Source organism: Gadus morhua, chromosome 11, assembly GCF_902167405.1.
Source record: "Gadus morhua chromosome 11, gadMor3.0, whole genome shotgun sequence".
Lineage (NCBI taxonomy): Eukaryota > Metazoa > Chordata > Actinopteri > Gadiformes > Gadidae > Gadus > Gadus morhua.
The window spans coordinates 26222007-26243660 of record NC_044058.1 but is presented as its reverse complement, the minus strand read 5'-3'; the positions used below and the strand labels follow the sequence as shown (position 1 = coordinate 26243660).

At 49.2% G+C, this 21654-nt stretch overlaps 1 protein-coding gene across 1 annotated transcript; it reads right to left on the bottom strand.

Annotated features, from left to right (window-relative positions):
• Positions 1–435: 435 nt before the first annotated feature.
• snrnp200 (small nuclear ribonucleoprotein 200 (U5)) lies at positions 436–21320 on the bottom strand. Its single transcript, XM_030369479.1, has 43 exons — positions 21030–21320; positions 20680–20843; positions 20389–20560; positions 20090–20282; positions 19943–19998; positions 19727–19825; positions 19466–19615; positions 19257–19356; positions 19019–19155; positions 18840–18917; positions 18517–18690; positions 18285–18422; positions 18017–18172; positions 17554–17724; positions 16948–17141; positions 16250–16373; positions 15764–15913; positions 14571–14813; positions 13909–14097; positions 13109–13306; positions 12702–12854; positions 12528–12608; positions 12162–12245; positions 11952–12058; positions 11729–11847; positions 11455–11609; positions 9795–9984; positions 9253–9426; positions 8734–8894; positions 8008–8235; positions 7708–7899; positions 7105–7283; positions 6506–6657; positions 5621–5729; positions 5021–5319; positions 4216–4380; positions 3838–3959; positions 3564–3707; positions 3006–3182; positions 2104–2264; positions 1531–1612; positions 1150–1242; positions 436–1022 (listed from the first exon to the last, which is right to left on the bottom strand). The coding sequence occupies exons 1-43, from the start codon at positions 21072–21074 to the stop codon at positions 873–875; spliced, it is 6408 nt and encodes a 2135-aa protein (XP_030225339.1). The 5' UTR covers positions 21075–21320; the 3' UTR covers positions 436–872.
• Positions 21321–21654: the final 334 nt, after the last annotated feature.

The window sequence follows — 21654 nt, the reverse complement described above, 5'->3', positions numbered from 1 at the left end:
ACGTTTAGCCTGGAGAGCTGTGTATCCATCGCCATGGCAACCCAAGTAAACAATTACACTAAAACTAAAATAAAACTATAACTAAACTATTACTAACAAAAATCTATGGTCAGGAGACCCCCAAGATGATTGCGTGGCAACAACTTCACAATTAAACTTAAATTAAACTAAGACTACAACTAAACATTTACTAACAAAACCTAAAAGTCTGGAGAGCCCCAAGCCGCTGCGTGTGTACGCGCCGCCATGGAGACGGACTCGTGGTTGGTACCTACATTAACTTGCCAACGTTAAGTGTTGAGATGCCTCTTATAGCTTGTGATTGCACTTTTCTGTAAGCAAATGTTTTTTATAAAATTAACGCACATTATACCAATAATAAAACTGAACAGATTGACTGATTTTGACTTATCTGAATTATTAATACACTAGTAATTTCATTTTAGCATAATTTTTTTTATTGAAAAACAATTGGGCCAGAACAAGTACAATAATGCAGTTACAAATGATCACTTGATCAGTTTCCCAGCACAGATCGACTGGGTTAACATGGTTGTTAAATAATTTGTTGACGCCTTATTAAAATTGACCTTGTATTTAAGTATTTTGGCCCTTATATATTGAGAATCAGCTTCTTGGACAGGTCAGTTTACAAAAACTAGACGAGTCAATCCTGTACAACGTAATTTCAGACGGGTGTATGCAAGACAAGCGATGGCCACTACTAAGAAACAAAGTCATACAAAAAAAAGAAATGCCATTGAAATTATCAAAAGAGACAAGAGTCTGGTTTAACGATTTACAGTAAAAACAGGACAAAGACGATCCACCGATGGGGATGAGGTGCGACTGCAGTGACCTATGGGCTCGGTCTAGTCAGAGTCGCTGTCTCCCTCGCTGTCCGCCTCCTTCACGTCCACGCTGAACTTATACTCCTGGTCACAGCCCATGTAGGCGTCGCTCATGAAGTACAGCGTGTAGTTGTGGACGCCCATCACCGGCGAGACAAAGTCCAGCTTGACCTAGAGAGGATTGACGGAAGGAAGACCATTATTGGAACAGTCACAGCGCAGACGGGTGGAATCTGATCACTTCACATCGACCACGCCGGGGGACCACATGTCTCCACGTTGGGTCCTTCACACTGACCTTTGCTTTCTGCTGGAGCGTGAGCCTCTTGATGGAGATGAGACTGTTGGACTTGGGGTCTCCGATCACCACCCACCAGCCCTCCTCGCGTTTCTGAATCCACACAAACACACGAGGGTTGGTCAACACACGGCAAGCTAATTCCACATTAATCCTGCACGATGCCAGTTAGTATCTCTGTCAGGCCGCAATCCTTCCTTTCAGTAAAAGTTCTAATAAAAACGAACTGCCTGTATAATGACTGGAGCTGCATGTTGAATGCCAGCTTTGACCCCGTACTCCTTCTCAGACCCTAGCCCTCTGGATACGACTACACTGCAACAGGTGTGGACAGCGCCTCTCGCGTTTCAACCAACACTCTGAATCAACCCGGAACCGTACCTGGGGGAAGAGCGGCGCGATGACAGGTCCAGTGACCTCCTCCTCCCTCTCCAGCTGAACCAGGACAAGAACTGGTCCACCGCTGTAAAGAGGAAACACAACAAAGACCGTTAATCTACATTCATACATGCATGTTTGCTACACATAAACATGTATACTTTAAAACCAGTCGGACACCAAAACCCACACAGCCTGCTCCTAGATAAAAAATGAGTGGTCCTATTTAGGGATCGACCGATATGGATACTGATACTGATTTTGTCTTTCATCAGCCTTAGCCGATACACCCATAATGATTTTCTTGAGCCGATATTTGGAGCCGATACTGATTTTGCTCTCTCAATTCACATCATAAAAATAAAGAAATGATGATACAAATGTTATAAGTCGCAATTAAAAAAATGTAAAATTGTTGAACTGTCTGTAAATCACACCGGGAAAATATAGATTAAAAAAAAAAAAAAAAAAAGAATGGCGGAAAGAAATCGGCCGATGCCGATAAACGTAAAAACCCTCAAATATCGGTCGACCACTAGTCCTATTCCACCAGTATTTCTCAGCTCTCGGGCGTACCTCTTGATGTTCTCCTTCTCCACCACCTCGTAGGACAGCTCGATGTTGGGGTAGCGGTTGCAGAAGCGGGCCACGTCGGCCATCTGGGGGTCTGAGAGCTGCAGCAGGCCGCTGCGGTCCACGTCCTCCATCTCCATGATGTCGAAGATGCTCTCCACGCCCTGGAGGACATCGGGGACCGTGGTCAGATCACCGGCTCCTCAACCACACGACCGCTGGGAGCGCTCATCTACTTTCAGCTACAGTTGTTCCCTTACCATTTCTTTCTTCCCGATAGAGATTCCTGAACTTGACCCATCGGCCGATACCGAGTACCGTATTTTCCGCACTATAAGGCGCACCGGAGTATAAGCCGCAGCAGCTAAATTGAATGATGTTTACATATATAAGCCGTACTGGAGCCCGCCGCTTAAAAATCCATAGATTTAGGAGGTCCCCTAGTGGCCGTTAGCTATAAAATCCAAAGAATATCCGCACCGTTATATAAGCCGCAGAATCGCAAAATGGGGGAAAAGGCGTGGCTTATAGTCCGAAAATGACGGTATATACCGATACAGAATCTAGCATTGTAACTACTAATAACACACTACGATGACAGTAATGTATAGCCGGTTGACTTACAGTCGACAATGTCTTTTTTACATTTATAATTAGAATATATTTGCTCGAACACACGTAGGTCAGAGACGACGCGTTCCCCATTCCGACTTCCCACCTCCGATCGCTGCATAACACTCGGTTTTTGTGATATCTTTTGTTGTTTTTCTGTGTAGTGAATGAGCTTAACTTGCAAACTCGCCGATACCAAATACTGCATCTTTGGCCTCGGAGGAATTTCGATAATGGGTATGGAGCAAGTCTACTTTCAGCAGGGTCAAACATGCCAAGCGTCTAGGGCGAACCTTGTCGGTGCATCTCTTGATGTGCTCGGAGGTGAAGTAGGGCAGCTGCTTGAGGTACGAGTCCTTGGACCACATGGCCTGGGTGACCATCTGGGCCAGCTCCATGGCTGCCAGGGCGGGGCTCAGCCAGCCGTTACTGGACAGCACGTCCACGCAGGCCTGGATCAGACGCACCGCCTGTAGTGGAGAGACACACAGGGTTACCCCACATATAAACGCTATGGTAAATGGACCGCATTTATAAAGCTCTTCTAACCAGTGGCCACTCAAAGCACTTCACAATATTACATTCACCTATTCACACACACATTCACACACCGACGGCGTATTCCACCATGCAGGTCGACAGCCAGCTCATCGGGAGCAGTCAGGGCGAGGTGCCTTGCTCAGGGACACCTCGACACTCACGCTAGGAGGAGCCGGGGATCGAACCAGCAACCTTCCGGTTACCAGCCAACCCACTCTACCTCCTGAGCCTCACACCGCTCGGAGGATTAATAGGATTCGGTCATCGCGGCTCCCTGAGTGAGGGGGCGTTGATGAGGGGGTTTTCCTTGCCTTGCTCAGGATGTCCTCGGTGTCGGACTGCAGCTCTGCGCTGAGCTGCATCCTGGACAGATGGGCCTGCAGCAGCAGGTTGGTCTTGACGTGGGGGTCGTTGAACTTGGGGTTGTTTAGTTTGTGGGGCACCTTCTGGGCCAGCTGGAAGACAGAGCGGGGGGATCCATCAGATTCAGTGGGGGGGGGGGGGGGGGGGTCGTCATTTCATGCAGGCGATGGTTAAATGAGGGAGGTGGGGTCCGTGTGGGGGGGGGAGGGGGGGGGTCCTTACCTGGCGCAGCAGAGTGTCCTCGTGGTGCCTGATGGGAATGTTGTTGTACTCGGCGGCGTTGGAGATGATCTCGATCAGCCCGCGGATCTTCGTCTTGGCGTTCAGGGACATGCTGAACAACTCTGAAAGACGCACGATAAAAGAGAAAACATCAAACCCAACAGCCCAACAGCTCTTTAGAACGCATCGCTTTCTAAGGCATCGTATAGATTTTTTTCGTATAGATCGTTTCTGCTTCCAGCCTTCTTTGCTCGTGCACATGCATGTGCAAGTGTGGTATGTGTGTGTGCGTGTGGTATGTGTGTGCGTGCGTGTGTGTGGTATGGGTGTGCGTCACATTATGGGATGGCATAGCCGGGCTCTGGGGACGCCACTGACCGATGGTGGTGTAGTTGATGTAGTAGTAGGCGGCGATCATGCCCAGATTGAGCGGCGCCACGTCGACCTCGTCCTCGATGCTGATGCACTTGGACTGCTCCAGGTCGTGGAGGGTGTTCTCCACAAGCTCAGACAGGTGGTCCGACAGGTGGCGATGGGACATGCCTGGGACGGGACGGGGACACGGCAACGGGATGAGGACAAAGGTGACGCAGAGAAACATAGAGAAGGCCTTACAGAGAGAGACAGTGAGATAGAGAGAGCGACAGAGGGAGAGAGAGACAAGGAAGCTGACAGAGAAGGAGTCAGACCGACAGACAGAGAGGGAGACAGACAGAGAGAGACTGAGAAGCCCACGGAGACAGAAAGTGAAATAGACAGAAAGAGAGACTCAGAAGCTTACTGAGAAGGAGTCAGACAGACAGAGACTGAGAAGCTTACAGAGATGGAGACGGAGAGAGAGAGACTCGGAAGCTTACAGAGAAGGAGTCAGACAGACAGAGACTGAGAAGCTTACAGAGAGGGAGACGGAGAGAGAGAGACTCGGAAGCTTACAGAGAAGGAGTCAGACAGACAGAGACTGAGAAGCTTACAGAGAGGGAGACGGAGAGAGAGAGAGAGACTCGGAAGCTTACAGAGAAGGAGTCAGACAGACAGAGACTGAGAAGCCCTTACATAGAGGGAGACGGAGACAGAAAGTGAGACAGACAGACAGAGAGAGACTCAGAAGCTTACAGAGAGGGAGACGACGAGAGAGACTCAGAAGCCCTTACGGAGAGATAGACGGAGACAGTAGGAGACCCACCTTGCAGGTTGTAGTAGTTGGGGTTCTGGGTCATGCGGCGGTAGAGGAACGTCCAGGTCAGGTAGTCCACGGCGTCCTGCTTGTTCTCCACCGTCTTGGTGACGATCTCGGCGTTGAAGTGGTCGTGGAGGCAGTGGTCCAGGTGGGACTCCACCGGCAGCGGCTCGTACAGGAACTTCTTGAAGAAGTCCTTCTTGGAGCCCTGGCACATGATGACACAGCGGCCCTCGTCGTCCTGCAGCGGCCGGTTGGCCTTGCCCACCATCTGGAGGACGTCGTAGATGGGGTAGTCCACGTATCTGCACACACACACACAGGGAGGAACGCTTCTTTAACACGGTGGCTCTGTATCGTTAACGTGGCTGGGACCACTATCACTCGAACACTTTACATTTCACATTATTACTTTTTTCTTACTTATTTTATATATTTTTAACTAAATGTGTCTATTTACAATATGTTGTATTGTTGCTGCTATGTGTGTGTTGAGGTACAACGCATAAGACAACAAGATTGCAATAAATGATTCTGATTCCATCGAGTGCAGAGGCCGAGGCCGACCCAGCCGGCGGGTTAAGTGTCCGTGCCCTCGAGACTCACGCGTGGATCTTGCCGTTGTAGTACTGGGTATCCATGACGACGACCAGGTGGGCGGCGATGTTGGTGCCCCAGCAGAGCGAGCGGGATGCCACCACCACCTGGACCGCACCTGTGGGCGAGGGCGAGGGAGGGGGGGGGCGAGGGCGAGGCAGAGGGCGAGGGGGACAGTCAGGGACATGGAAGCACTCAAGGAGAAGTAGTAGCAGCAGTATAGAATTAATAGTAGTCTCAGCAGTAGTATAGAAGTAGTACTAGTAGTATAAAATGAGTACTAGTAGTATAAAAGTAGTAGTCATAGCAGTATAAAAGTAGTAGACGTAGCGGTAACGAAGTAGCAGCAGTAGTAGTAACAGCATAGTAGAAGTAGAATAGAAGCAGTATAAGTAGTATAGAAATAGTAGTATCAGTAGTATAGAAGTTGTAGCAGTAGCAGCATAGAAATAGTAGTAGAAGTAATAGTATCAGCAGTATACAAGTAGAAGTAGTATATAAGTAGGAGTAGTGGCAGTGGTAGCAGCAGTACAATACTGGTAGCAGTATAGGAGTAGCAGTAGCAGTATAGTAGTACTGGTAGCAGTATAGGAGTAGCAGTATAGTAGTACTGGTAGCAGCATAGGAGTCGCAGTTGCAGTATAGTAGTACTGGTAGCAGTCTAGGAGTAGCAGTAGCAGTATAGTAGTACTGGTAGCAGTATAGGAGTAGCAGTTGCAGTATAGTAGTACTGGTAGCAGTATGGGAGTAGCAGTATAGTAGTATTGGTAGCAGTCTAGGAGTAGCAGTTGCAGTATAGTAGTACTGGTAGCAGTATAGGAGTAGCAGTTGCAGTATAGTAGTACTGGTAGCAGTAATAGAAGCAGCCGCGTTGGAGAGCTGTAGAGCACCCACCAGAGTTGAAGAGCTGCTCCACGATGCGCCGCTCGCCGGTGGACAGGCCCTCGTGCAGGTAGCCCACGCCGTTGGCCAGCGTCTCCTTCAGGGTGGCGTCGTTGATCTTCTCCAGGAAGGGCGCCAGGTCCTTCTCCGTGCAGTGCAGGAACCTTCAGGAGGAGACGGGGTTAATATCCATAGTCCTGTCCCGGCTTCTGTTTCACAGGTAAACCCCCTAATCAATAGTCTCCGTGGAAAACGGTTTGGTTGGGGCCTTAGTGTTCTTTTATTTGCTAAAATGTATAGTTATAGTTAGTACAAAAGGAAAAATTCTCTGTAAAACAAAGTTTGGTACTTTGGTAGACTGTGGGAAAGCTTAGTATTCCATTGTTTGCACACCCTGCTCAAGCTAGTGTGACGTGTGTCTTGACGTTTGACAGTCCTTCACACTTGCTCCTATGGAACCCAAAGAGTTATTTTCTACATTTGCTCACATCCCTCTCCCTAAAACCTGTGGCTAGAAGTTCTTTTGCTAGAACCAGGGTTTACTTACCCCTTAGAAACGTTCCTTTCCACTTCAAACAACAACATTCTAGTACGTCCACCCCCAGACTGACCTCTGTGGGACGACGTCGGCCGCGCAGAAGGTCAGGATGTCGATGGCGGTGAGGCGCGTCTGCCGGCGGGACGGCACGAAGACCAGCGCCGGCTTGGTCGGGGAGTGCTTCATGATGGAGTGGTACACCGGCTTGGCCATGGACAGCAGGCGCGTCTGGGTGTGGCTCACGTTGAAGCCCTACCAGGAGGAAGAGGACGTTCAAAAAAAACATTCACACCATGTTCTCCACTGTGGGTTTGGGGCTTGTTTTTCGGTTGGTGTTTCGGGGTAGCCTTGCTACGCCCGCCTACGTCTGTACTACGTCTAGTTTCCGGTGTATTCGCGGGTTTTCTCCGGCAAAATTTTGCTGCTCCAATCAGAGAACAGACGGAGTGGCTGAGAACAATGACGTTGAGGTTGTGCGCTAGTTTCAGTTGTAGTCAAACGTTGGCGATTGGTTACGGCAGATCCAGAGTGGCACTGGGCAGATCCAATAGTTTTAAACTCCAACAGACCCCCGCCTTCAAGTGAGTTAACGTTTGTCAATGGAGAGTAGGCAGACTCTCAAATGAAATGAAGTACGAGAGTCTGGTAGGACCAGGCTGGTTTTTGGGGGCCGTACCTGAATGTGAAGCTCCAGGGGTACGGGTCTGACGTTGGGGTGGAAGTTGAAGGTGGCCGTGGTGCTGCAGCCCAGCCAGTGGGCCACGTCCTTGGCGTTGGACAGGGAGGAGCTGAGGGCCACGATGCGGATGGGCCGCTCGATCTGGGAGGAGATGTAGCGCATCCTGGAGCAGATGACCTCCAACACGGGCTGATGGGGAGAGAGAGAGAGAGAGAGAGAGAGAACACCGTCTGTTAAGGGACTACTCCACGCCTACTGCTGCTGCAACCAATGGGATGGGCAACATGTTAATCTCACCCCGTTCTCTCCTCCAATCAGGTGCGTCTCGTCCACGATGAAGAGGCTGACGTTCTGGACGTTCTTCCTCTGCTTCCAGCGCCGGGACAGGATGTCCCACTTGTCGGGGGTGCTGACGATGATGTCGCCCTTCCCCAGGAGCTTCAGGTCGGTGCTGGTCTCGCCGGTCAGCAGCACCACCTTCTTGTTCAGGAGGTCCATGAACTTCTGGTGCCAGTCCAGGAACACCTGAAGGAAGGACGGCAGCATATTAAGTGGATTGTCCTTCTTTCCTAATTTCGGGCAACTCTGGGTCTCTTCTGATAGTCAGATGTAAAGCAATGTTCAAGGCTCAGGAGTTCAGAGTTCACCTACTCTGTATAGCCTTGCCCCTTTACCCTCCCAAACCCCTCTTACGCACTTATTGTATGTTGTACGTCCTGGCACTTAATGTACGCACTTATTGTATGTTGTACATCCTGGCACTTAATGTACGCACTTATTGTATGTTGTACGTCCTGGCACTTAATGTACACATTTATTGTAGGTTGTACATCCTAGCAATTAAAAGAAATAGCACTAAGCATTGTTTAGCATCTCATCCTAACTATCTTTGTTGTATTGTCAACGTCTTTGTTGCATTGTAACCAAGTGCTCGGCCCTTGGTTCTATGAACGTCCTTACTGTACCGACAGTGCAGTACCCTTTGGGTAGAGCGTCTGGTGAAGGCCCTTGATGTAAGCGTACCTGCTCGGCCAGGGCCTCCATGGGGGTGATGTACACACAGCGACCCTCGGCGTTGTGCAGCAGCATCCTCAGAATGGCGAACTCGGCGCAGATGGTCTTCCCACTGCCGGTGGGGGCGCCCACAAACACGTTGTCGTCGCTGTTGTACACAGCGTTGAACACTAGGGGGAAACGCATGGAGTTACAGATGAGAAAAGGGGCAGTGAAAATAAATTAAAACACTAAAGTAACTTCGAACACAATGAGAAATTATCATGGAGGAAATAAAACAAGTTCAAAATAATCAGGAAATGATTAAAACCCAGCAATAGGCTGGTTGAAGGGGTAGCAATTCACAAAGAACTCGACCCATTCAGACAGTACTACAGTGGAAACAAAGCGTTGGTCTTGATACAGACTTGATACAGACTGTCACCATCCATAGCGACATACAGCCATAGAAACCACATGCCGAGATAGGGATGTTTAAATACATAAATAACGACCCAGACGCGTTCTGCGGGCTGTGCGTGGCCGTACCCTGGGTCTGGATGGGGTTGAAGAAGGGGAACTTGTTCTGGTACAGGGTCTCGAAGGCGGAGTTCCTGAGGGCCGTGACGGGCAGCGGCTGCAGGTCCAGCAGCTCCGTGGGTGGGGGGTACTTCTCCGGGAGGATCAGGTGACGGAACGACACCGGGAGCTGGGTCTCACAGGCTGGGGGGGGGGGGGGGAGGGGAAAGGGGGAGGGGAGCGAAGGTGAGAAGGGCGTACGACTGATTGTGGAGCTTGCGTCATAAATGGTAAATTGACTGCATTTGGCCACTCAAAGCACTTTACAATATTGCCCAACATTCACCCATTCATGCACACATTCACACACCGACGGCGGAGTCAACCATGCGAGGCGACAGCCAGCTCGTCGGGATCAGTCAGGGAGAGGTGTCTTGCTCAGGGACACCTCGACACTCATATAGGAGGAGCCGGGGATCGAACGGGCAACCTTCCGGTTACCAGCCGACCCGCTCTACCTCCTGAGCCACACGCCGCCATGTCGTAGTTCAACGCGTTACATTGGGACTTACAGAGCCAGTGGTCCGAGGCCACGCGGATGAAGTACTGCGGCGGCAGCGGCTCGAACACGGGCACGAAGAAGGTGACCAGGTGCTCGTCCTGGGCGTACTTGGCCTTGAGCAGGAAGTACTCGTGGTGGAGGATGACCTCGCTGTCCACGTCCTCCACCAGGATCCAGAAGGCCTCGGAGGAGCCGTGGATCTGCACAGGGAGCGGCGGGCGGGAGTCAGTCATGGGTAACGCCATCAAAGAACTTCATGAGTTTACATTAGGTAGCATGATCTGCCATTGACTAATGTCATATAGGAAGTACTTACCACCACCATACCCATCACAGTGTGTGGTGGGTGGGGGGGGGGGGGGGGATTCAGGTGGTTTGAATCGTATCGCTAGTGGTCACCTACATTTAACATGACCACGATCGTGATAAACAACGATACTGTTTACGTGGTTCCCAGTCGCTTCTAGCTTTCCTGTTAGACCTCGCTGTCCTTGGAAAAAGGTTGAATATGCATGTTTGTTCGAAATGTGCTCTAGAAACTAATCCTGTCATGTAGACGGGAAAGGCTGCAGGGATCAAGGTTAATCGCTCCAACTCTGCAGCAGCGTACAGAGATTACTTTAAGCGAGCCTCACTTTTATTTTTTGGGAACATTGTGCTATGGATTTTTTCTCATAAACTAGATGGAACACATCAATCATCCGCCCTCCCACCCATTTCCCATTACCGTGTTTTTTTGCAAAATAGAGCCAAGTTTACTTTAAGCCGGAGGAGAGGTAAAAACAGGGTTGTAGGTTTCAAAATACCACAAACCACACACATGTATTATTGGTTTTCTGCTGCTTTTCTGAAATGCTTTTTTATATTGCGCACCTGACTGACTCGGGCACCACTGTGGGCGAGAAAAAAGAGACTGAACTTGGAGCCTGAGTAAAAAATCTATAATATGTTAACAATGATCTTGAATTTTTTAAGTTGGATAAAAAGTAGAGCTGTCAAGCGATTAAAATATTTAATCGTGATTAATCGCATTGATGTCATAGTTAACTCTAATTAATCGTGATTAATCGCAAATTCTTTTTCTATGCTAAATATCCCTTGATTTTTTTGTCCCATAATTCTTCTCATTTTAATTCTCTTATCAACATGGTGAAGTGCATCGGCTTGCCTTGTGCAAATGATTTCTTATTGATAACAACATTGGCATATACACTGATCAAAACAGGACGATACAAAAAAAGTGCCTATAGTGCAATCAAACGACTGCTTTGAACAAATGTAATTTGAACATAGCAGTCAGGCTACTGCTTCTTTGTTTTGAGCCAAAGAAAAAAAAAAAAAAAAAGGGTTTTTTTTTTTTTTTTTTTAATTATTTCGTTAATCGAGCGATAAAAAATTTAATGCCGTTAAATTTGGTTTGCGTTAACGCCGTTAATAACGCGTTTAACTTACAGCTCTAATAAAAAGTTATGTTTTTTCATTCCATTAATGACTATATTTAATGAAAAGTCAGTGAAGCTGTGTAGAGTCTTTACAAAGTTTACATTTTGGACACCAAAAATGAATTGAGTAGTTTAGTAGCTTGGTGGCCCCCGGGCCAGTACTTATATGTACTTAATTATCAGCGTCTATCGCTGCCCTACGGTGCAGGGTACCAGGGTGTTGCTGACCTTGTCGTCCCACTGGAAGTCAGGGGTGATGGTGAGCTCCACTTTGAGGGTGGAGCGTGTGATGGGCTGCAGGTGGACGGCCAGGTCCAGCTTGGGGAACTGGTGGACGTACTTGTGGATGGTCTTCCCCATCTTGGGCATGCGGATCAGCTCACCTGGAAGAGGAGGAAGACACATTGCACTGAGTTTAGATTCAAGAGGAAGAAGTGTTTCTATAGAATGACTCGATCGTTCTTGATCGATATTGATCGGTATCAATTCGCTGGATGGTCACCGATCTCGTTGTGGTTCAGGTCGTAGAGGCGCTCGAAGGGGAAGTTCTTCTTCTCGATCTTTTTGATCACTTCCTCCGGCAGCTTCCTGAACTGACGCAGCGGGGACATGGACTGCCACCTAGAGGAGAAAACCACAAACGCCGGTGAGCATCCCATTCAGATGACCATTCGATTGGTAATAAGTACCACGTCAGGCAGAAGGACGACGCCGAGTGGACTCACATCCTCTTGTCGATCATCTTGCAGAGGTTCATGGTCTTGTCCGTGAGCTGCGCCCAGCCCCGGCTCAACACGATCTCAAAGATGGCGCGCATCAGTCGTCCAGCGCTCTGGAGTGGACACACACACACACGGTTGGTTTAGAAATGTCCCAACAGCGTCGAAGGTGAAACGTGTGGAGGAGGATGCAGAGTGTGGAGGGTCGCGGCTCACCTGGGTGACGTACACCATGTCGGCCATGAGGGCGAAGCCCTCCAGTTTGAGCTGGGAGATGTAGGCCTGCAGCAGGACGTTGATCTGGGAACACCACACAATGGAGAGCTTTTAATTACAGACACTTTAAGCCAGCTGTACAAACCACTGTAGAAAACACGAAGGAGCATTGGGTCAGGTTGTTAAAATAACACAAATGCATATTGAAAATAAAATAAAAATCTGGTCCAATTGTACAAATTAATAGAAAGTTATACGTTAAATTCCTTGCAAATATGTTAACAGAGGAATCACAATGTTTAAAAAATATGAGGCAATTTCAATCGATTAATTTGTTGCCTCCAATGTTCATAAATTAGGCCGTACCTTTGCGCTGGGTTCTTCAATGCTCTCCTTGACTGGAATGGGAACCCTTTCCAGAAGCTTCTGGAGCTCCAACTTCTCCTCCTAAAAAACGAGGTACATCGCTCAGTTAGTGGACGATCGACCTTACAGGTGGGCTGGGTCCCAATACACCTGGCTTCTTGCTGTAGGCCTTACCTCTCTCACGGTGATGTTCCTGAACTCGGAGGACAGGGAGAAGACGCGGAAGAGCTCGATCTCGCTGAGCGTGGGCTTCAGCAGCTGGTTGTAGGTCTGGATGGAGTCGTGGGTGATGTAGAAGTGGCTGGCGATGCGGCCCAGGTCCGTCACCTGTAGGAGGGGGGGGTGGAATGGTATCGTCAGACATGGACCAATGCTCGATAACGGCGTCGATACATTTAAAATGGGTGAATTGAAAGTGAATGCAAGGATTTTAGTCTAATAAAATCACAAAGTCAACTTCAATCTAATTTGAAGTTTTGCCAATGAGAGCCAATGGCTCTTCGATATAAACGTCTCCAAAACATAAATAAATGAATCATCTTTGAATAACTTAATGGCTTGTTGGGGAGCATCGGCCGTACCTGGAAGTTCCCGGAGCGCTTGTCGTACTTGACCAGGCTGTTCTTGTCCAGCACGTTGGCGGCGGTGTGGATCAGGTCCATGCGGCGGCGCTCCAGCAGGGGGTCGGCGCTGCGGTCGTCGTGGGAGACGCCGTACAGCGTGGGGTTGCGCAGCATGCGCACGTACAGGTAGGTGTAGCCCAGCCAGTTGACCGCGTCCTGAGGGGAGAGAGGGCGGGAGCGACGTGTGAACCTGACGGCTGGCATCACATCGTTATGTCACCGTGTACAACGTTGATTCATTCAGCAGAGGCTTTCAACCGAAGCCACTTACTGATATAATGATGAATGGTACTCGTTAATTAGTACCATTCATCTTCTCAAGTAATGAGGTAGATCAGAACCTTTCGTCTGAGTGTGAGTGAGTGACAGATTGAGTGATCAAGTGAGTTGACGACACAGTGAGTGACAGAGTGAGTGAGTGTGTGTGAGTGAGTGGGGGCAGAGTGAGTTTCAGAGTGAGTGATCAAGTGAGTTGACGACACAGTGAGTGACAGAGTGAGTGAGTGACAGCATGAGTGAGTGAGGGAGTGGGTAAGTGACAGAGTGAGTGACAGAGTGAATGATTGAGTGGGTGACAGAGTAAGTGAGCGACAGAGTGACAGTGAGTGAGTGACAGTGAGTGAGCGACAGTGAGTGAGTGACAGTGAGCGAGTGACAGTGAGCGAGTGTCAGTGAGCGAGTGTCAGTGAGCGAGTGTCAGTGAGCGAGTGTCAGTGAGCGAGTGACAGTGAGTGAGGTAGTGAGGTGGGTCGGCCCACCTTGACGTTCTGCACGTTGCCCAGCACGATCTCGGCGTTGAGCATGTCGGCCAGCTTGGCCACCATCTGGCTCTCGATGGGCAGCTGCTGGTTGAGCAGGGACAGGTAGTACTGGAGCTCGCCGTGGGACGTGATCAGGATGCCCTCCCCCTTGGTGTCGTACTGGGGGCGGCCGGCACGACCCAGCATCTGAACCACGGCAAACACACACAGGGTCACACATCAGCGCCGTGGCCGCATGCAGGCGGCGTTTCTCCACAGACGAATAAAGACTTTGAGTGTTGCGTGTACACCCTGGTTCCATTCGTGTCCACACTGCAGTGTATCAAAGAGCAAGCCATGACCTAATTTGGTTAGAAAAGTTGGCACAGAGGCGCTTGATTGCCTTCGAAACCAACATGGAATTATTTATCCTAACGCTTTTGCAATCATTAAAAAAGACCTTGACTGGGAATTTATCAAACTAATTAGCTGCGTGGAAGTCAAACTAAAGCCCTCCGCTATAGCGAAACCAACCGCAGTACCCTTTCCCGCAGACCAGGACGGACCACCCATAGCGAACCGCACACTCAGGAGGAGAACCGCGCCGTGCTTTGTTACAATAGACCGAGCCGCTCAGGTGAGAGCCCCCCCCCTCCACCCCCTATCCCCGTCCCACCCACCTGCAGGATGTCCAGGGCCCCCAGCTCCGTCCAACGGCCCTTCTCCGGGCTGTACACTTGCGTGCCCTTGATGATGACGGTGTGGGCGGGCAGGTTGACACCCCAGGCCAGCGTGGCCGTGGACACCAGCACCTGGATGTGCTTGTCGGCGAACAGGTCCTCCGTCAGGGTACGGTCCACGCGGGTCATCCCGGCGTGGTGGATGGCGAAGCCGTAGGGCAGCAGGTCCTTCAGCTCCAGGTTCTGGGAGATTCAAGATTCAAGATGGTTTTATTGTCATATGCACAACAATTACAGAGCAGTCGCTGCCAATGAAATTCTTTAGTCTTGGGCTCCTCCAACAGTGCAATACAAGAGAACGTAAAGGTATATGAGAAACACAAGTAGGAATGCTGAGACTTAAATAATAAAAAGAAATATATATAATAATAATTGTAATAATAATAAAAAGCAAGTGTATAAGAGGAACACAAGTAGGAGAGCAGAGACCTAAATGCAAAACTAAATAAATGTAAAATGTAAACAGACGCGTTTATCCAGATGTCGACTTGTATAAAGTGGCAAGTTATAAAGAGAGAGAGAGCAAGGAACGGAGGTTAAGCAACGTTAATGCTATTTTATACTACTATCAATGCTGCAAAGGTTATAGGCTGGGCCAGTAGGTACTACAAAGATGTCGTCGTCGTCTAGGACAGCATCGAGTAGAGTGTATAAAGTGATGAGGTTCCTGGATAGATTTCTTTGTTTGTATTTCGTTTTTTTGTCCATCAAATTAGAACTATAGGTCTTAGCTTACAAGTATGTTCCTTTTACATTGAAAATGGTTGGTTTTTATTTTCCCACGTCAATGACATAATTAGAAATCATGGAGCTGAATGTGTTCTGTAAAAATACTCAGATTTCAGTTGGATACAATTTTTGTTCACACTTGATTTCCAATAAAATAGAAATACATTTGCATTAAGCTAGCCTATTTCATCCACTCCCATGTTCAGAGTATTCAAACCTTGAAAAAGGCCAATTACAGTCCATTTTGAACAGAAAGAAAAATTGGCGACTAATCACGAATAAATACGTGCCATTAAATCGCCATTCAATATTAAATCACTTGACAGTCCTAACATACATATGAAGTGTCTTTTGCTAACATAACGGTGTGCAGTTGTATCTCCACAGTCTCCAGGGGGGCTCACCTTGCACTGCTCGGCCTCAGTCCTCAGCACCTCGGTGGAGGCGGAGCCCTCCCTGAGGAACAGCCCCAGGGTGTCCTTCTCCAGACACATGTCCCTGATGGCCCTGGCCGTCTTGCCCGTCTCCTTGCGGGAGTGGACGAACACCAGCACCTGAGGGAGAGTAGGGCCGTGGGTGGGGTGGGAAGGTCAGAAGGTGTGGGGGTGGAGCGGAGTGGCAATCACTGAAGAGGTAGACAATGTGCTTCTACAAAGTGCTAGTGTCCTCCATTTATTATGTCTAGTGCCCTCATTATGCATAGAACAGACCTTAAATGATAATGTAACAAAAAAAATGTAATGTAAAATAAATGTAAATTTTCAATGTGTAAGTTATTTACAATACTAGAAATTGAACAGGAAGAGCTGAAATATTTATTCTTATATTTTTCACAAAATGACCATAATAATGGGCTATCCTGAGGTCTTGTTTTGGATGAGGCCACCCACCTGGTTCTTCCCGGCGTGCTCCATGATCTTCTCGTAGACGATCTCATTCATGATCTGGAAGCGCTTGATGGCCTTCTTCTCCGTGATGCCCACGTAGGTCTGCTCCAGGGGCACGGGGCGGAAGCTAACGGAAACACACCCCCAGGGCGTTATTCACCAACCACAATGAGGTATGGGTTTCTGCTGCGCTATTCTTAAGACACGCATGGACTCTTTTCGAAGGTTATATATATATAAAAAAAACATTAATAATAAACAAAATTATTAGTGTGATGCATTTGAAACACTCTGACTACACCACACACAATATAAGGCAAAGTTAGTTTATTCTATATAAAACAAAAACTACAACGCACACACTACGGCGGCAAGTAAGTGTGTTAAATATAAAACACAGTAACTACATAGCACAAGCTCAATAGTGTGGTATATAGAAAACACTAACTACAGCACACACATTATTGGGCCAAGTTAGTGAGTTATAAATAAAAACAAACTACACAACATGCGCTCATTAGTGTGTGATATAGAAAACACAGCACACACCCTATGGGGCCAAGCTAGTGTGTTGTATATAAACCACACTAACTACACAACACACGCTCATTAGTGTGTGATATAGAAAACACAGCACACACCCAATGGGGCCAAGCTAGTGTGTGGTATACAAACCACACTAACTACACCACGGGGCCCACCTGTTGTCGAAGTAGAAGAGGCCCTTCGCGGGGTCCACGCGCAGGCAGGTGGCCACGTCCTCGTAGTTGGGCAGCGTGGCGCTGAGGCCGATCAGACGCACGTCCTCCTGGGTCAGCTCCACGTTGCGGATGGTGCGGGCCACCAGGGACTCTAGCACCGGGCCTCGGTCGTCGTGCAGCAGGTGGATCTCGTCCTGAAGGAGAGCGTACGGGGGTCACGTGTCGAGGGTCGGTCGGGGGTTGTACAGTGTCGCTGAGAACATGTACTAAGGCTGCAGCGCCTTGTCACAATCCTCCATTAGATTTTCAAGTCACGGTTATATTCCAGATGGCTACTTCTCTGTGAGATAGTCGCCGTGTTTTATTAAGCTCGTAAAATAATGACACCACTCTGTATTTTTGTGTACATTCTACTGTTCTTTGTTTTCTGACGTAATGCAGGCATTTTAAGTGGAGCTCTGGTAGGAATCTAAGTCACAACAGAATCTTCTGCTTTTCAGAATCTCAGAATAGAGTGCATTTGGAATACAGGTCATCATTTCAGTTAGACCCCTGCTAAATACATTATGAATTGAAAAAATGTTATGGGGGGGGGGGGGGACTTACGATGATGATGAGGCGCACGAGCTGGGTGTAGGTGCGCTCGCCCCCCTTGCGCGTGATGATGTCCCACTTCTCCGGGGTGCAGACGATGATCTGCGTGGCGTTGATCTCCTCCTTGCACAGCTGGTGGTCTCCGGTCAGCTCAGAGACCGTGATGCCGTAGCTGGCCAAGCGCTGAGGGAGGACAATGATGAGGGACGGTTATGAAACTATAAAGGAAACATTATGTCAACATCTTTAATGGCCTTTTATTGCCTTTACGGACAGGAGAGAGACGGGAATGTGGTTTTGGAAGAGAGAAGGAATGACATGTAGCTTAAGACCGCAGATCTGAATCTAACCCGTGTTGTTACAAGGAATATCTCCTTCTTGTTGAGCTAGTGGATTCAGCCAACCAAGCTACTAATTATAAATGATATACAGACAAACACCAAATAATAAATCAATGACCAAATCGAGGGATCACCTTGCTGAAGCTTCCCACCATCTCCTGTACCAGGGAGCGCATGGGAGCGATGTAGATGATCTTGAAGTCGTCCACGTTGATGGTCCCATCCAGGTTGATGTGCTTTCCAATCTCCCTGAGCATGGCCATCAGAGCCACGTTGGTTTTACCCGCACCCTGTACGCACACAACAAGAGGCCGTCATTAACGTGCCACTGGAACGCCGGCCGAGTAGCTGAGCAATCCTTTTGGCAGCAGGAAGAGAGTTGGTGAAGCACGGCGGACTCACAGTGGGGGCGCAGACCAGCAGGTTCTCGTCCGTCTCCATGGAGGTCTTGAACAGCTTGCTCTGGATGCGGTTCAGCGTCTTGAACCCTTCAAACCCGGCCTGGGCGTACTTCGGCAGCTTGTCAATGCCGAGAAGCACCTGGGAACACACGGTAGGCGGTAAAGTCACGGATGTTTCGTTTCCATCCCGAGGACGTACGAAGACATTTTCTATCCCCGTCTCGAACACGTACCTCGTCGTCCGCAAAGGGCTTAGGCTTGAGGGCGGGCACGTGGACCTCTTCGTAGCCCTTGCGCTGCTTGCGGAAGGAGCCGTCTGGCAGCTGGCACCTTTTGTTGGCCATGAAGTGGCTGCCCTGGGTGAAGGCCAGATCCTCTAGATCCAACAGCTGCCGGGGAGTCATCGACTGCAGGGCAGAACCACCAATTATAATCACACGCTATGCATTGCACTCAGAACCTATACTTCATCGGCGGCAGGGAAAGAATCCCCAACCGCCCTCAACCCCCTCTCAGGATTCCCAGAATAAAAACCGATGTGCGGCGGAACACTCACTTCTCCGTGGTCAACGTCCATGGATTCCAAATCGTCCACCCGGGACTTTCTGACCCTCTCGCGGCGAGATCTCTCCTCCTGAAACACAACGTTCATTTAATATCCACAGCCGGTTTCCATTGAGTCCAGAGTCGGAGGCTGTTACCTGGTAGCTAAATGCCCGGGGGGGGGCGACTTACCCGAATGATGTCCTCCTTCTCGGTCTCCTGCAGCTGGTACAGGATCTTGGACAGCTCCTGGTCCGCCTCCATCTTCCCTGTGATGCGCTCCTTCTCCGGCTCGCTCTGGGCGCTCGCCAGCATGGTGCAGTACTGGACTGTGGGTCGGGGCGACAGATTGATTAACCTCCATACCGTAAAAGATCTAAAGATAACAGGCGGAGCCCGCTCGCCTGGTTCTGAACCCCGAAGGACCTACTCATGCGGCGATGCTGCCTGAGGATCTTGATGAAGTCAAACGTGTTGAAACCCAACAGGAGCACCAGCTGGTTCTCGCACTCCCTGTCGTCGCTGGCGGTCTGCGGGACACGCAGAAAACAACAACACAATGAGTTAAGGAGAGAACAAACGAGACAAGGGCCCCTCCACATTACATTAACGAGTAAAGAGAAAAACAAACAGGCGTACCTTGAGGATGTCCAGGACTTCGTCCGCTTTCTTTTGGGAGACGATGGCGTCGTCGTAGAAGCGGCTGAGCTGCCGCTGGAGCCAGAAGGCGTCGATGTCGCGAGGATGCAGGTCCTTCTTCTTGGCCGTCATCATGTCGCCGGAGACGAGCTGAAAAAAAACGGAATTTAAGGAAAAGTTTACGGTTAAGTAATGGGTACGTCTGGGACGGTCGTGCCGCCATTATCCTTCACGGGTCAGAGAACAACCGAGCGGTCTTACGTTGGCAGAGAGCGAGCAGCCCACGTTGGCCTCCTCTCCTTCGCTGTCCTCGTCCGAGTGCTCGTCACGCACCTCCCCGAACTGGTCCTCATCCCCTTCCTGAGGAGATCATTGAAAAGAGAAACTGGATCTCAGAAAAACACCAAACACTTCCCTCTAGTTCAAGACTCCCGAATGCCGGTAGGCGATTCTTCTGGAAAATCCTTTAAAGCTCACCTCCTCGTCGGACTCAAACTGGACGTTCACGCCGTACGTCTCGTCGATGTTGTCATCTGATGAAAGGAACGACACGGCAATCAGTGCAATGCTCACAACAAAACAGTTGATAAAGACGAGTGGGTCTTAATGGAAGAGAGCACGTACCCATGTTCTGCAGCTCCTTGTCGCCCCCGTAGTCGGAGATCTTCTTGCCCAGGTTGACCAGCACGTGGTAGCGCGTGTCGTCGGCCGGCCCCAGAAGCTGCTCCACCTCCCGGCGCCTCTCCTTGTCCCGCATCTTCTCGTTCTTCAGCACCGCCAGGACTTCGTCGGCCGCTCCGCACAGAATGTCACGTGGCTGGACGCAACGGGCAACAAAACAAGTGGGTCAAACGGATGGATGGGAATCGACGTCTGTTGATCATGTGTGCGTGATGACGATGCAGTGTAGGTGCATTTCGTACCTGGTCGCCAAGCGCAGCCTGGATGAAGCTGAGCAGGACCTCGTACGTCTCTCTGGTTTCTTTGGTTTTAGGCTTGTACACGATGCCCACCATCTCATCAATGCCCTCAGAGAGGAGGGTGAAGCCCTTCATTTTGTTGATGTCGTGTCTGTCCTCGTCTCTCTTTCGCCTCCTGCAGAGTTCAGACAGGGATCGCGGATCAATAAGTCATCTGACCTCAGACTAGACGTTCAAACCAACAAAACTGTTCAAAGATTAAGTGTACAGAACAGAAGAAGAAATTGCACTGACTTTGCACGCCTCTCTTCCAGCATTTGAGGCTTGGTCCTTTGCGACTTGTCTCCCATCTTGGTGCCCTCCAGCTTCCCCACCAGGGAGAGAACCTCTCCGGTGGGTTCATCTCGCCGGGTCCGGTCTATCAGCGAGCGATCCGCTTGCAACACCAAGTTGGAGTTCTGGAGAGATCACGTAAGGTTAAGAGCGCTCACCGGCATGGCTCTGAACGGTTCTGCTCAGCGCGTTGAAACCGAAAACAATATTTTTATACAAACGCATATACGCATGCTTGGAAAACATAAGTACTTTAGTATTTACATATAAAGTATCATGCCGATCCGAAAATAGTGTTTAATCCCTCTTACCGCTTTGTACTCATACTGCAGGCTACGTGCGGTTACATCCGCCATGGTGGAGCTGTTTAGCTAGCTGTAGCTAAGTGCTACGTTGCCGCACTTTTAGACCAATACAATCCCAAAAAAGAAACAGAGTTATGTTTACTCTGTCCAGCTCATACGAAGACGAGGTGCATCCGTGTTTTTATAACTTTAGCATGTGATATCGCTTGAAAGATTCAGTCAATGAAAATGCGTTCTCCGTACGTTACGAGTACAGCACACGCACGGTGCAACAACAATATTCTACCGTCGTTTCCGGTTCCGGTGCCCAAGAGAACACAACAAGAGTCTTAATAGGTCACCGGGAAATAACGGCGCCCCTAGTGGTTGGTTATTTGAACTGTGCTGACAATGCTGACTGCTATGTAAAAGCTTTTCCTGTGCTATAGCAGAATAAAAATAATACATGTTAAAGTTACAAGTTAAGCTGGTGGATGTGTTTCAAACAGAATTGTCTTGGCGGAACACGTTTCACTGTATTGAATGTGCATTTCAATTAGGATGGGTTTTGTTTGAGGGTTAGGGTTTGGTCGTGGGGTTGTAGGGTTTAGAACTCTCATGTGGTTTCAGAGTTAAGTCCCAAGTAGTTGAT